General features: G+C 45.3%; 1 protein-coding gene across 2 annotated transcripts in view; it reads right to left on the bottom strand.

Moving 5' to 3' along the window:
• Positions 1-13,559, bottom strand: part of LOC133361681 (guanylate-binding protein 1-like) — an 85,868-nt gene that overhangs the window by 42,193 nt on the left and 30,116 nt on the right. For both annotated transcript variants that reach the window (XM_061580668.1, XM_061580666.1), the window contains exons 8-9: positions 5,689-5,819; positions 3,322-3,431 (exon numbers count right to left, since the gene is read on the bottom strand). In XM_061580668.1, the coding sequence (XP_061436652.1) occupies positions 3,322-3,431; positions 5,689-5,819 (241 nt within the window). The remainder of the gene's footprint in view (positions 1-3,321; positions 3,432-5,688; positions 5,820-13,559) is intronic.

Raw genomic sequence — 13,559 nt, forward strand, 5'->3', positions numbered from 1 at the left:
AACAACAGGGCGTGGTTCTTCTTCTGAACAAAAAAATGAAGGGGGCGTGGGAGCGTGGCGGTGAGGTGTAGGAAGCTGTAAGCCCCAGGCTACTTTGGGCTCGCCTTCCCATCAACCGGAGGCGAGGAGTGGTGGTCGTGGTTACTTATGCCCCCACCAAAGGCGAACATCCGTGGAGGGATGCAGGCAAAGCCGATGGGTCAGATGCCTTCTATGACCTCCTGTCACAGGTGCTGGCTAAAGTGGCCACTCGGGATAGAGTCATCTTGTTGGGTGACTTCAATGCCTGAGTTGGTCATGATGCTGGCACCTGGTCTGGAGTGATTGGAGGGCATGGGCCAGATCAGCTCAATAACAACGGTAGGAGGCTGCTACATTTTTGTGCAGCCCATGGGCTTGTAATTACCAACACGCTGTTCCGGCATTGGCGCATCCACACAACATCATGGATACAAGCAAGAACATCTACTGGACTACATAGTGACAGACCAGCAGATGCGAGCCCATGTCCTTGACACCAGGACCTACCGTGGAGCTGATCTGCCCTCTGACCATCGACTAGTCATCTATAAGATGTGCCTTCCATTCTTCCACTCCGGTGCTGGGTGTAACCCCAGGACCCCATTACAACCTAAAGTGGCCTGGTCTCAGTTAGCTGATGAAAGTTGCAAGTGAGAATTTCATCATCGCTTGTGGCTGGGGTTGGCATCGTCCCCCACTCCTCCTAATGTCGAGAGTAAATGGGCACGGTTTAGGACTGTGACTCATGCAGCTGCAATGGCTGCTTTGGGTACGCGGTCCAGACCTCCCCAGAGACCCTGGCTGACAGAGGAGGTGTTCAGGATAGTTGAGAAAAAGCGACAGGCCCACTCTCATTGGCTACAGCATCCCACGTCAGAGAATGAAGAGGCTTACAGCAGCCTTCGCTCGGAGGTTCGGAGAGCCGTAAGGTGCTGCAAGGATGGGTGGTGGTCGCGGGTTGCTGAGGAGTCTGCCTCATTGGCCAACTATCACAAATCACTATTTAACGCCATCAAATAAGTAACCTGCAGCGCCACACCTATTACCATCATTAGGGGGGGAAACGGTGATACAATCTCCGACCCCCAGGAACAGGTTTGCAGATTTGCTGAGCATTTCTGTGAGGTCCTGGGGGAGGGGAAATCCCTCAGCCAGGAAAACATCATGGCACAAAGTAGGGATGACCCTTCTGAGGCTGCGGTGCCTCAAATATTGGAAGAAGTCACCCCCTGTGAGTGGCTGGCTGAGGTACTGAAGGCGATCCGGAGTCTGAGACCAGGAAAGGCACTGGGCAGAGATGATCTCCCAAGCAAAATGCTGAGGGAGGGTGGCATTTGTGCACAGACTGCCCTATATGATATAACAACAGTCTGGACCACTGGACGGGTTCCGCAGGATTGGAAGGATGCCCTGGTGGTCCCCCTCTTTAAGAAGGGGGACCGCACAGACTGTAACAACTACAGGGGCATCTCACGCCTCAGTGTGCCTGGAAAGGTCCTGGCAAGAATTATTCAACATTGCCTTACTAGGCACGCTGAGGAGAGGCTTGCGGAGCCCCAATGCGGTTTCAGGAAAGGGCGGTCCTGCACAGATGCCATATTTTCTGTCCATCTGCTACAGCAGAGGTGTAGGGAATTTCAACAAGACCTACATCTCTCCTTCATTGACCTGGTCAAGGCCTATGATACCATCAGTTGGCCTGGGCCCTGGGTTGTTCTTCGTGCTTTTGGAGTTCCTGACCCTCTGCTCACGATCATTAAGGGCCTTCATGATGGTGAGCGGCCCCGCGTCAAACTACGTGCTCATGAGTCAGAGCCATTCCCTGTACACCTTGGGGTGCGACAGGAATGTCCTCTGGCTCCCACATTATTTAACATCTATTTTGACCTCGTAGCTCGTGAAGCCTTCAATAGCTGTACCGCAGGAATTTCCATTTGGTACAGATATAATGGGAGGCTGATTGATGCCCGGGTGCGGTCAAGGGATGACTCCCTATTGGTCAACCACTACCATCGGACACTCCACCCACACAACTCCCAATCGGTGATGGGGCAGTTGTGGAGAGAGTGGAGAGTTTCCCCTACCTGGGCAGTGTGCTTATGACCGGCTCCAGTTTAACAGCAGAGGTCTCATTCCGAATCAGTCAAGCGGCAATATCTTTTCATCGGTTGCGTAACGCTGTGTGGAAGCTACCTGGTCTGTCGCTCCGCACGAATCTCCAGGTCTTCTCGGCCACAGTAATTCCCTCCCTTCTCTACGCTTGCGAAACGTGGACCCCCCTAATGGAGCATCTTCCCCGGTGAGAAACATTTAGGCTGGCCTGCCTACGATCCATCATTGGCTTAACCAGGCTGGATTGTGTGAGGAGGTAATAAATCCTTGAAAAATCTGGGCAAAGTCCCATCGGTGAGCCCCTCCGGCAGGTAAGGTTGCGTTGGCTGGGTCATGTAGCCCGAATGCCCAGCCACCGCATGCCGAAATAGCTTTTGTTCGGCCGGATCGACGGGGCTAAATGGGCTAGAGAAGAGATGGAGTAATGTTGGACAGGAGGACGTGGAGCTGAGTGGACTTGCCGATGACTGGACACTACTGGGCAATTGGAGGCAGTTGCCCTTCTACAACAACGGACAACATCTGTGGGTCTGTGTGTGTATTTAGGTTTCAATGCTAGTTTAGGGGAGTCAAATAAAAAATATATAAATCTTAGATTCCTTCCGGAATGCAGACGGGTTAAATTTTCACTCCGACCAAGGCATTCTGGGGCGTTCAGCTGATAAGCTGATTCTGGTCTACTCATTATTAGAAAGACCAAACTATGCAGCAAGGCTCCGCGATTGTGGAATATCCCTTCTTTGGTCCATTAGGGAATCTGAGTCTATAACACTTTTAGATCACATTTTTACAAACTCACTTGTTTTTTTACAACATATTTTCTCCAAAACGTAAGCTTTATGCAAATGCACTTTTAGGTCTTGCATGACTTGCACTGAGAGACAACCGTAAGTAGTATTATTGTTAAATGTTATTCAGAAGAGTAATTCCTCCCTTAAGGCGGTGTTTTCCTTAATGAGGACCCTTTGAGGAATGCATCTACTGCATTAAATGAGGGGTTCGTGTATCTTGCTTCATATACAATACAATTATTGTTGACTATTATATTAGACGACGTATGGTAGAAATCGACATATCAGCGCAACACTGCTTTAAATCTCCCCAGCCATTCAGGTCACCCAAAAGTGCGTTGGAAACGTTAACCCCATAGTGTCACGCAGACGTCAGCATGGACATCGTGAAGGATACCGCAGCTGCTCCAGGCTCGTGTTATCCAGAGTCTTCTCGGTGTTGTAGACAAGCACATTGCACAGCAGCACGGCCATGATGAACAGCCAGATGTCGTGCTCCTCATTGGCCTGCGTGTGAGAGATGGGAGCTGTTTAAATCTGACACCCGTCAACTTATGAAGCCCATTGGGTTTTTGTTTTTAATCAAACAATACAATTGTATTGGTATTGCTTTTAAAACTAAGTTTTAATTCGTTTATGCATCTGCTCTGCCTTTCTGTCCATCTACTTTGTCCGTATGTCTTCGAAACTGGCATGATAACCTTCATAAAGACGTCTCATGATTAAGATGACATTGTATACAGTTTCGTTGATATAAGGGATTATCTGATAGACAACTGCGACCATTATCAAAAAGGTCCAAAAAACGGTTAGCCTTGTAATCCCATGCAGATGATGTAACACACCGTGCATGAATGTCACAACATCGCGTGTTATATGGCATCAACTTCATCCAGCTCAAAACGCTGTTATGTACTAACATTAACCGTGGTAAATCCACTGCTGGATGAAGACCCAACGTTGCTATCATATCTCACACGATTGCAAAAGTAACAATCCATCTAGCACCTTTCATGTTAGCTGATTACATTTCTATATCTCCTCAGTGCAGGTCTTCTCAGATGCATTCATTGGCCGTCACGCAATCGCTATTCTAGCCGGGACATATCCTGCCCAATTACTATTGTTAAACGTGTTAATGATGAAATTAACCTGCATTTTTTTATACTTCTGAGGACAAATGCATATTAGGAACCGTTATAAAATCCATGAATTAAATGTGTTGTTATTTTTCCACAATGTTATAGTTAAAAACTAACCTATACATTTTATTTTATTTTCCCAGGTAAGGCCCATTGAGCTATATAGCTCTTTTTCAGAAGCGACCTGGCCACAAATGATTGCTCGATGAAGTGACTTATCATGTGGAAATGTATAGCAGCCACATAGGTTCTAAATTGTGGATGGAAAACCGGAGACCCTGGAGAAAAATCCACGTTACCACGAGGAGAGAGACATGCAATCTAAAAATATACAGCAGGCATCAGGGTCGGGATCGAATACACGATCTCCTGTACCAGGCGAGGTGGTTAACATCTCGCCACCGTGGTGCCCTAATGCTACACGTGGTCCTGCACTGGCTGTTTTCCAAGCCCAGCTAGACCTGCGATATACTGGCCTCAGGATAAATTTAAATGACTCAGGGGCAGGGGCGGGGCAAATTACACTTTACTAGTGTAATGTGAGGATATATCCGGGTTGCTGATGGATCACACCTCGTTACGATGATTGGCTCTGCCGGTCCTGGCCAATAGCCAATGGGGGGAAGTCTAGGGGCGTGGCCCTGACGTAATGGGAAGATGACATCTGTAAGTAGAGGATTGGTTCTGCTGGCTTTAGCCACAGCCAATGGGGGGACGAGTCAGGGGCGTGGTCCCGGGAACGTACGATGGAGTCTAGAAGATTCCATAGAGGTTAACCAGGATTGGTGGAAAGGTACCACGTGACCCGGGTATTAAAAGGGGTGGAGACGAACAACACGTGGTCAGATCTGGAACGAACGGAGGGTGAGGCCACGCTGGAGCGGGGTCCAGGCTGCCACGTGGCCGCGCGTGTCTCTCTCTCTATCCCTCTCACGCTGTCTGTCAGCAGCGTGAAGGAGTGTTGTAAAAGAAAGACAAATAAAGACCGGATTCCAGAAGTCGCTTCCACGACTTTTATTACACTAGCATGTGATGTCAGCAAGTACAGTGGGAGAACAGTGCCACTCCCACGTCATCTAAATGTGAATCGATTCATTAATTGAATATCATGTCTGTCACTACGTCAACTACACGTCTCAACTTTTTCAGTGTGTGTGATATCCGTAAATACACTAAGGACAGAACGCACTGTTAGCTACATGCATCTCGACTCGGTCACTTCGTGTGGTGTACGTCGGCTTACTGTGAGGTCACATCATCACCACGTCATCTACACACGTCTCCACTAGTTAATTGCTTTGACATTAGTGGCAGAGCTTCTGGAGTGGGGGAAAAACGCAGACTTGGTGCCTCTTAAGCAGCACACGTAATCCACCATAATAGAGTAGTTTATAATTTGTATTCAACTAATTGACTCAAAGTGACTCATCTTCCCAAGCTCTAGCATCGTGCGAACCAGTGACATACACATTCAAAGATATTGGCTCTAACACAAGTTAATTCGAGTTGTGTGCAGTGCCCTTAAAAAAAACATATTAGTAGATTAATTCTGGCCATTGTTACAGTATAAAGTTTTAGGTTTATTTTCTTCCTGTTGAGCCATTCGCTCCACATTCCCTCACCTTCTCCGGGTCTCCCAGCCCCTCCGTGTCCAACAGTAGAAGACAATTATCCTTGTTCGTCGGGTGAGGAATTGGCCAGGCCCAGATGCCCTTGGTCTTCGATTGCACTGCGTGCCCTACAGCGAAGCCACCTGGTCCCCACCGGGTGGAAGGGAACAAAACAGAGACATGGGGACAGGTCTCCAATGTGTTTTTGGATTGCAACTCACATTGTTGTTTGGTGTGATTCTCAAACAGTTTTTTGTACGTTAGTTCATGGGGTCTCTTTATGAATCTGTGAGTTGTTTTTTTTAAGTGAGTCTATAAGGATCTCTGTGTGAGCCTACGGTTATCTACATTAATCTGCGAGTATCTGAGTCTATGGATACCTCATGTGAGCCTACGTGTGTGTTTATGTGGTCTCTATGTGAGATTATGGGTATGTGTGTTTGAGAGTCTACGGGTCTCTGTGTGAGGGTATGGATCACTTCATGAAGTGAATTGAGGAGCTCACATTCTCCCCCAATTACATCGTTGAAGTGATTAAATCACACTCGAAAATACTCACCCAACGATATGGACACTATGTGCACGACACCGACAGTCCAGAAGAAAAAAAGTCGCTCTGATTGACACTTAACTTGCCTGAAAGGGGATTTGTTAGAGGCAAGGAATTGAAGAGATTGGTGGAGAAATACAAATGGAAAGAGTGAGAAACTGAGGATGATTGACAGGGATGACTGTTGGAATCTGTTAGGGAAAGTGGGAGGTGATTAGCTCGAGGCAAAGCAGGTCAAGGAACCTACGGGAAAGGAGCTTGAGTGATGTATAAAGGGGAAGCAAAATAGTTGTGTACTGCCACTAGATCGTGTTGCCTGCTGCTGTTGGTGTTGCAAATTCTTAATGCCTGAACATGTGAGAGCTATACAACTGCTAAAAAAACTATACAGTAATATACACATGTGACAACTATCTCTCCGTTTCTCACTCTTTCCATTTTGTATTTCGACCTCCAATCCCTTCAATGTCCCTGCCTCTAACCAATCCCCTTTCAGGCCCTTTAAGTAACCAATCAGAGGGCTTGTTTTTAATTCCTGATTATCCGTGTCACGTGGTGTCCACCACATCAGGTGAGTATCGTTCGTAGTGATACAATCTCTATACACGCATGCAACTGAATTACAGTATTTTCCCGCATATAGCCCGCATACACATATAACCCGCAGATGCATATACCCCGCAAGCATTCATGCATTTAACGTCGTTAACGCAGCTTAATTCAATCATATTAATACGAAGTTTACATTTGTAATACATTCCACTATCAATTGTTAACATTAAAATCATAACGTACACAAAGAAAACAAACTAACCGGAAACGAGTGAACTTAAAACAGTGAATAAGTAACAAAAGTTAATATCCAATAAGTAACACATAACTGCTAGATAAGTAAGTACAGTTTTAGCACTGGTAGATTGCGCACTGCGCAGATAATAGCGGCACTACGGCAACCCCGTTGCCTCGCCCCCCCCACCTCTCTCTCCCCCCCAGCTGCCCCACCCCCCAACCTCCCACCTCTCCCTCCTCCCCGTTCTCCCGTCGCCGGTAAACAGTGCGCGCACTTAAAAACATTGTCGTTTAATTGTACAAACAATTAATTTAAAACGTGATAACATGTGCAATTTTAGTGTGAGTGGTTTATTCAGCAGTGCTTTAGTCAAAGGTAAGTGTTGCATAGTGGATAGTCCTACCATGGAAAAAATTAACGAGTTATGACATGTCACACGTGTAAAATATTTTTGGGATAGCCCGCACCTCCATATACCCCGCAGGGTCTTGTTTTGTTTGTAAAAAGTGGTATACCCCGCGGGTTATATGCGGGAAAATATGGTAACCATCCGCCGAATACCTGCATATTTTTTTAATACTATGAGAGGTTCAGTTTAACACGTAGGCTTTCGCGACCAATATCATCCATAATAGAGTTTTTTTTTGGGTTAGATCACGTGACTATATAAATATGTCATTAAAAACCGCCACCACACGACACAGCCAACGAGTAAGGGTTGTCATGTTAACAGATATGTGGATGACACATTGGTGGTCTGGTCAGACGGCAAATATACACTGAACGCATTTCTAAATCATCTCAACTCGTAAACCCATCCATCCAGTGCACCAGGGAAGTAGAAGCTGACAGAACTCTACCATTTCTGGATATTCTGCTCGGACGGGGTCGAAAGGGTAAAATTTCACACGGTGTTTACGGAAAGAAAACGCATATTGATGCCTATCTGAATGCAAAGTCACACCATCACCCCGCACAGAAATCTGCTCTTATCATGACGCTCATTCATCGAGCTAAGAAAGTGTCAGATGGTGACAGTCTGAGAAGTGAAATTCAACATGTTAAAGAAGCGCTGCAAATGAACGGTTACATTGATGCACAAATCAACAGAGCATTGAATGCCAAAACCAAATCAAATAACACGAGCATTGAAACTGCCCAAGTAATTAAAACGATCAAAATACCGTACATTGTGGGAGTAACTGATAAACTAGCCAGGTGTTTGCAAAAACAAAACATCTGAGTCAGATTTGGTACGGTACATAGAATACAGAAATTATTATCTGGCACAAAATATGTATTACCGAAGCTATCAACAGAAGGTGTGTACAGGATATGCTGCACGTGTGGTAAATGTTATGTTGGACAAACATGAATGATCAGCACGAGACTAAAAGAACATTTGAGAAATATTAATTTCTCCCAAATACAACTGTCAGTAGTAGCAGAACATGCGTGCCATCAAGGACACTCAATTGATTTTGATAATGTTGAATTTCTTGCAAAACTAGCTATTACTGGCCAAGACTAATTGGAGGATCTATTGAAATTTAAATAATAAAAATAACTTGAACCATTCGGATAGCTACCGCCTTAATGCTGCGTGGAAGCGAATAATCAAATAATACATTATATAAATGCATGCCTACAAAGGGCAGCATACTTCAATAAGGGTTACCGTTTGTACGGCTCTTTTAATACACAGTAAACAGGAAGGACAAGTTGAAAGGGCTCGCATAATGAATAATGGACGTTGCCTCAGTAATCCCCCCACTTTGTAAAAGAAGCTTGGTAACCACATCTACGCCTCTATATAAGGAACGAAACTGTAAGACTTCTCCACAAATCTGGCTGTCGCCTGATGAAGCTAGTTGTAATTACTGGTGAAACGTCGTAGTCGGATTATAAATGTTGTGGCTTGGCTCTCCAACACACCTGTGTGCTGTACTAGTAACGAATTGGCATGTTCTGTTTTCGTGACAACCCTTACTAGTTGTCTGTGTCGGGTGGTGGCGGGTTGTAACGACACATTGATACATTTACGCGATCTAACCCAAGAAAACCTCTATTATGTATGAGAGGTTCACTAACGTTTTCAAATCCGCAGCCAAAAAAGAACATCCTGAGAGCACAGAAAAGAACACAACCCCTGCTGGTTCCTAGACTGGGGAATGCTAGTCATACTGATGGACAGGAAACTGGTGACAATCCAGACCCAATGCAGATGAGCCCTCCCTGGGTTTGATCTTCCATGAAGCTCATGGTCCACCCTAAACCGCATCCAACTGTACAAATTATGGTTTCAGATGCGGATACTTGATGTACAAATGGAAAAGTTAAAACCCTCCAGCGTGTGAACGTGGTCATCCAGAACAGACCGTACAACGTATCGCGACGCAATGCCCGATCCACAAATACAAAGGAGATATCACGGCGATATGCTACTCCACTGCTCCTGACGTTGTTATCTGGCTTGATCACCTGAATGTGAAATTGTAGTTGTTTCTCTGCCATCTGCATCAGCTGCCACATGAAAAGAAGAATAAGAAGAAAGTGCAGTTTTTCAGACACTGAATGAAGAAAGGCAGCAGCAAGCAATGGGTTGAGAGAGTCGAGGGACTAAACCTCACAGACATCCTCGACAACAATTGTGGAACTTCATCCGCTAATAGATGGACATCCACAACGACATCAGCCAACGAAAGTAGACAGCATGGCATTACTGGCCAACTGCTTCTCAATCGAAAGCCCTAAAAGATTGTGATTTGAAACAGCGCATGAAACCATAATCCGAACTCACAAACCACACGTTTCAATTCCACTCAGGAAACCAAATCAAAACATCTTGACTGCACGAACAAAATACCTGTCATACTCTTTGGTTCTTTGGGTAAAGTCACGTAGGTAGAAAAATAATAGATCACTACGTTTCGATCGCAACACAAGAAATCGTCATCAGGTGGGACAACCACAACAAGAAAATACTGCTGAAGTAGGCGAGAGATCTGCCGTGGCACGGGATTATATAGGCATCTGCAGTAGGGGGGCAGAGAGAATGTGGGGGGAGAGAGGAGGCGGGGCAGAAAGTGGCCCCCGCGGCAGCACCCGGGTCACTGGAGTACTGGAGTCGAGATCGGAGAGAGAAACACACACAGAGAGAGAAAGACACACAGAGAGTCGGAAATAACAGCTGACATAGGCAGGTAGGATGTAAACTTCACAGTCAGTTAAGACTTTACCTGGTTAACAACGTCCTTCCAATGATTTCTCAGTTTGTACCCATCTTCTCGGTTCAAGTTGTGTTTATATATCTGGATGGCTTCATGAACAAATCTCTGATAATAGCCGGTAGGTTTGCAGAGTACCTTGGTCTTGGAAAAGTCAATTTTTTGTGAGCCCACAGCATTAAAACAATGATCAGCAACGGCAGAGGTATTGGTCCTACCGTGTTTCAGATCTACCTTGTGTTCACGAACGCGGTCCAAGACGTGTCGTTTCCTTTCCCCAATGTAACTGCTGCCGCAGCCACAACTCAGTTTGTAGACACCCGGGTATTGCATATCAGGAATCACATCCTTTACAGATGGGATCAAATCACGGATTTTGTGTTGAAAAAAACCTGGATCTTGTGTTTGTTTAAGATTTTGGAAATATTTTTGGTAACCCCTGCTATGTATGGCAAAATGATGGTATTGGTTGGATCCTCCGATGGGTGTCTCCCCATGGCTGGGGAGACAGCTTTGCGGATTGTACGGTCAGAATATCCGTTCATCCTGAGGGTTTGGTGTACGTGCTACAGCTCACTGGCTAGGTGATGCTGGTCGGAGATGCAACGGGTCCTATGGTGTAGTGTTATAATGAGGGAATTTTTCTGGGCTGGATAGTGGTGGAAGTCAGGCTTTAGATAGGCATCCGTGTGGGTGGCTTTCCTGCAGACAGTGTCCGAACGAGACATCAGGTCTCTTCTCAATCAAAACATCCAGGAATGGTAGCTTGTCACCCTATACGGTTTACCCATATTATATTACAGGGAAATAGAGTTTTCAGGTCCATACGGCATACAGCCGTTTCAATATGGGGAAAGTATATGTTTAGTCTATTTGTGTTTTTCCCCTGTGATGGGACTTTATAGGATGAAGTTGAGATTTATAAGGGCACATAATTATCCACAAGGTCTGAATTGGTCTGTAATAAGGTAGGCACGGATAAGAGGTTGACTGGTATGGAAAAATGCCCTCCTCCATGTATACAATATATAAACATTGGTGACCTACTCTCAATGAATGTGGCCGACGTAAAAAATATAAACATCTGTGATACAGCACCCTACCGTCAAATGTCCCGGTTTCAACGTTCCATGCCACCAAAGGTCGACTATCAAACCAAATCAGGACCGGCCATGTGGTTGATGCGGCGACCTGATGCAACAAATGGCACTATCAAAGATTCGGCGGCCCTGCGAGTGTGCGGCCTCGAATCCCAAACCATCGACCGCATCATAAACACTCTGCTGCTGCCTTCACTCCTTTAAAGGAGGAATGGACAAATCCACTCTGCTTCTGAAAAGAAAATTGAGTGGATAACATCTAAAATTAAATCTTTAATCTTGATTTGAAGTTTTCGTGGCTGCAGGAATCCATACTTTTTGGTTCTTTCGGTAAAGTCACGTAGGTAGAAAAAATGTAATAAAATAAATCACGACGTTTCAATCGCAACACAAGTGGTCGTCCTCAGGCGGAAATAGACTATTTCGACCGCTTGTGTTGTGATCGAAACGTCGTGATTTATTTTATTTTTTCTACCTACGTGACTTTACCAAAACAACCAAAGAGTAAAACAAATTTAATCTGCTATTAATCCATACAAAATAAGAAGAATGTTCCCACACACATACAACAAATAAACGATCATACTGACGATTTTGCATTGGCTGCACAAAACACCAATATTACATAAATCAGGTTTCAGATAGGAATCTGTGTGGGTGGCCTTCCTGTAGACAGAGTATCCCAAAGAACCATCAGGCCTCCTCTAAAACATAACATCCAGGAATGGTAGCTTACCATCCTTCTCCACTTCCATGGTGAAATTGATGGATGGGTGTATGGAGTTAATGTGGTCGAGAAACTAGTTCAATGCTGGATAGCCATGTGGCCAAATGACGAATGTGTCATCCACATATCTCTTCCACAGGGAAGGATGTAGGGTGGATGTCCGGATGGCGTCTGTTTCAAATTTCTCCATGAAAACCTGATTCCCACCACCATCCCGCACAGAAGAATTCCCTCATTAAAACACTACACCATAGGGCCCACTGCATTTCTGAATAACACCACCTGGCCAGTGAATTGGAACATGTACACCCGGCCCTTAAGATGAATGGATATTCGGACCGTATTATCCGCAAAGCTGTTTCTCCAACCATGGAGAAACAACCCCCTGAAACTCTGATAAAAACCATCACGTTACCATACATAGCAGGCATTACCAAAAAGATTTCCAAAATCTTAAACAAACACAAGATCCAGGTCTGATTCAGTACAGTACACAAAATCCGTGATCTAATCCCATCCGTAAAGGATGTCATTCCTGACATGCAATACCCTGGAGTCTACAAACTGAGTTGCATTTGTGGTGATTGTTACATTGGGGAAACGAAACGACATGTATCAGACCATATTCGCGAGCACAAGGCAGATTTGAAACACGGCAGGACTAACTCTTCTGCCGTGGCTGATCACTGCTACAACGCTGTGGGCTCTCATGATATTGTTTTCTCCGAGACCAAAGTGCTCTGCAAGCCGTCTGGCTACCATCAAAGATTTGTTCATGAAGCCATCCAGATATACAAACATAGACATGACTTCAACCGAGAAGATGGATACAAATTGAGCATTCATTGGAAGGATGTTATTAACCAAGTTAAACCTTAGCTGCTTTATATTTTACTTTCATATCCGCATCTCCAGTTTCTTACTCCCAGCCCTGCTCCCATCACTTGGACATTTGCCGTGCATTGTTTCGAGCCTGCAGCTTTCCACTCTGAGCCACGTTCCCCCCCACCCTCTCTCATCATTTGGATCATGTTTGCCACTCTCCTTTGACCCACGCCCCGCCCCCACAATCTCCTTGGCTTCTCCCCCCTTCCTCAGCTATATAATCCCTTGTCACAAGCAACTCTTTTGCCTACGCCAGCGATTGTTTCTTGCTGTGGTTGTCCCCGCCTGATGACGGACGCTTGTGTTGCGCCCAAAACGTCGTAATTAAAATTATTTATTTTAATCTTTTATCTTATTTTATTTATTTTTTATTTTCTTTACCTACGTGACTTTACTGAAAGAACCAAGAGTACGTTATTTCCCTCTGTTCACCAGCATTATTCTGCACCTGGCGAGATGCTATGGTGGTAACAGCACGATCTTAGAAATGGGGGATCGGCACTTGATTCAGTAACGGGGTACACTGTCGAAATTGTATTTGATGGGTGGGTTGTCATTAGGAAAGACAACGTGTAAGCTATCTTCGCAGATTGCATGTCTTTGT

This window comes from Lethenteron reissneri, unplaced genomic scaffold (assembly GCF_015708825.2).
Source record: "Lethenteron reissneri isolate LAM-NWPU_2019-01 unplaced genomic scaffold, ASM1570882v1 scaffold_120, whole genome shotgun sequence".
NCBI lineage: Eukaryota > Metazoa > Chordata > Hyperoartia > Petromyzontiformes > Petromyzontidae > Lethenteron > Lethenteron reissneri.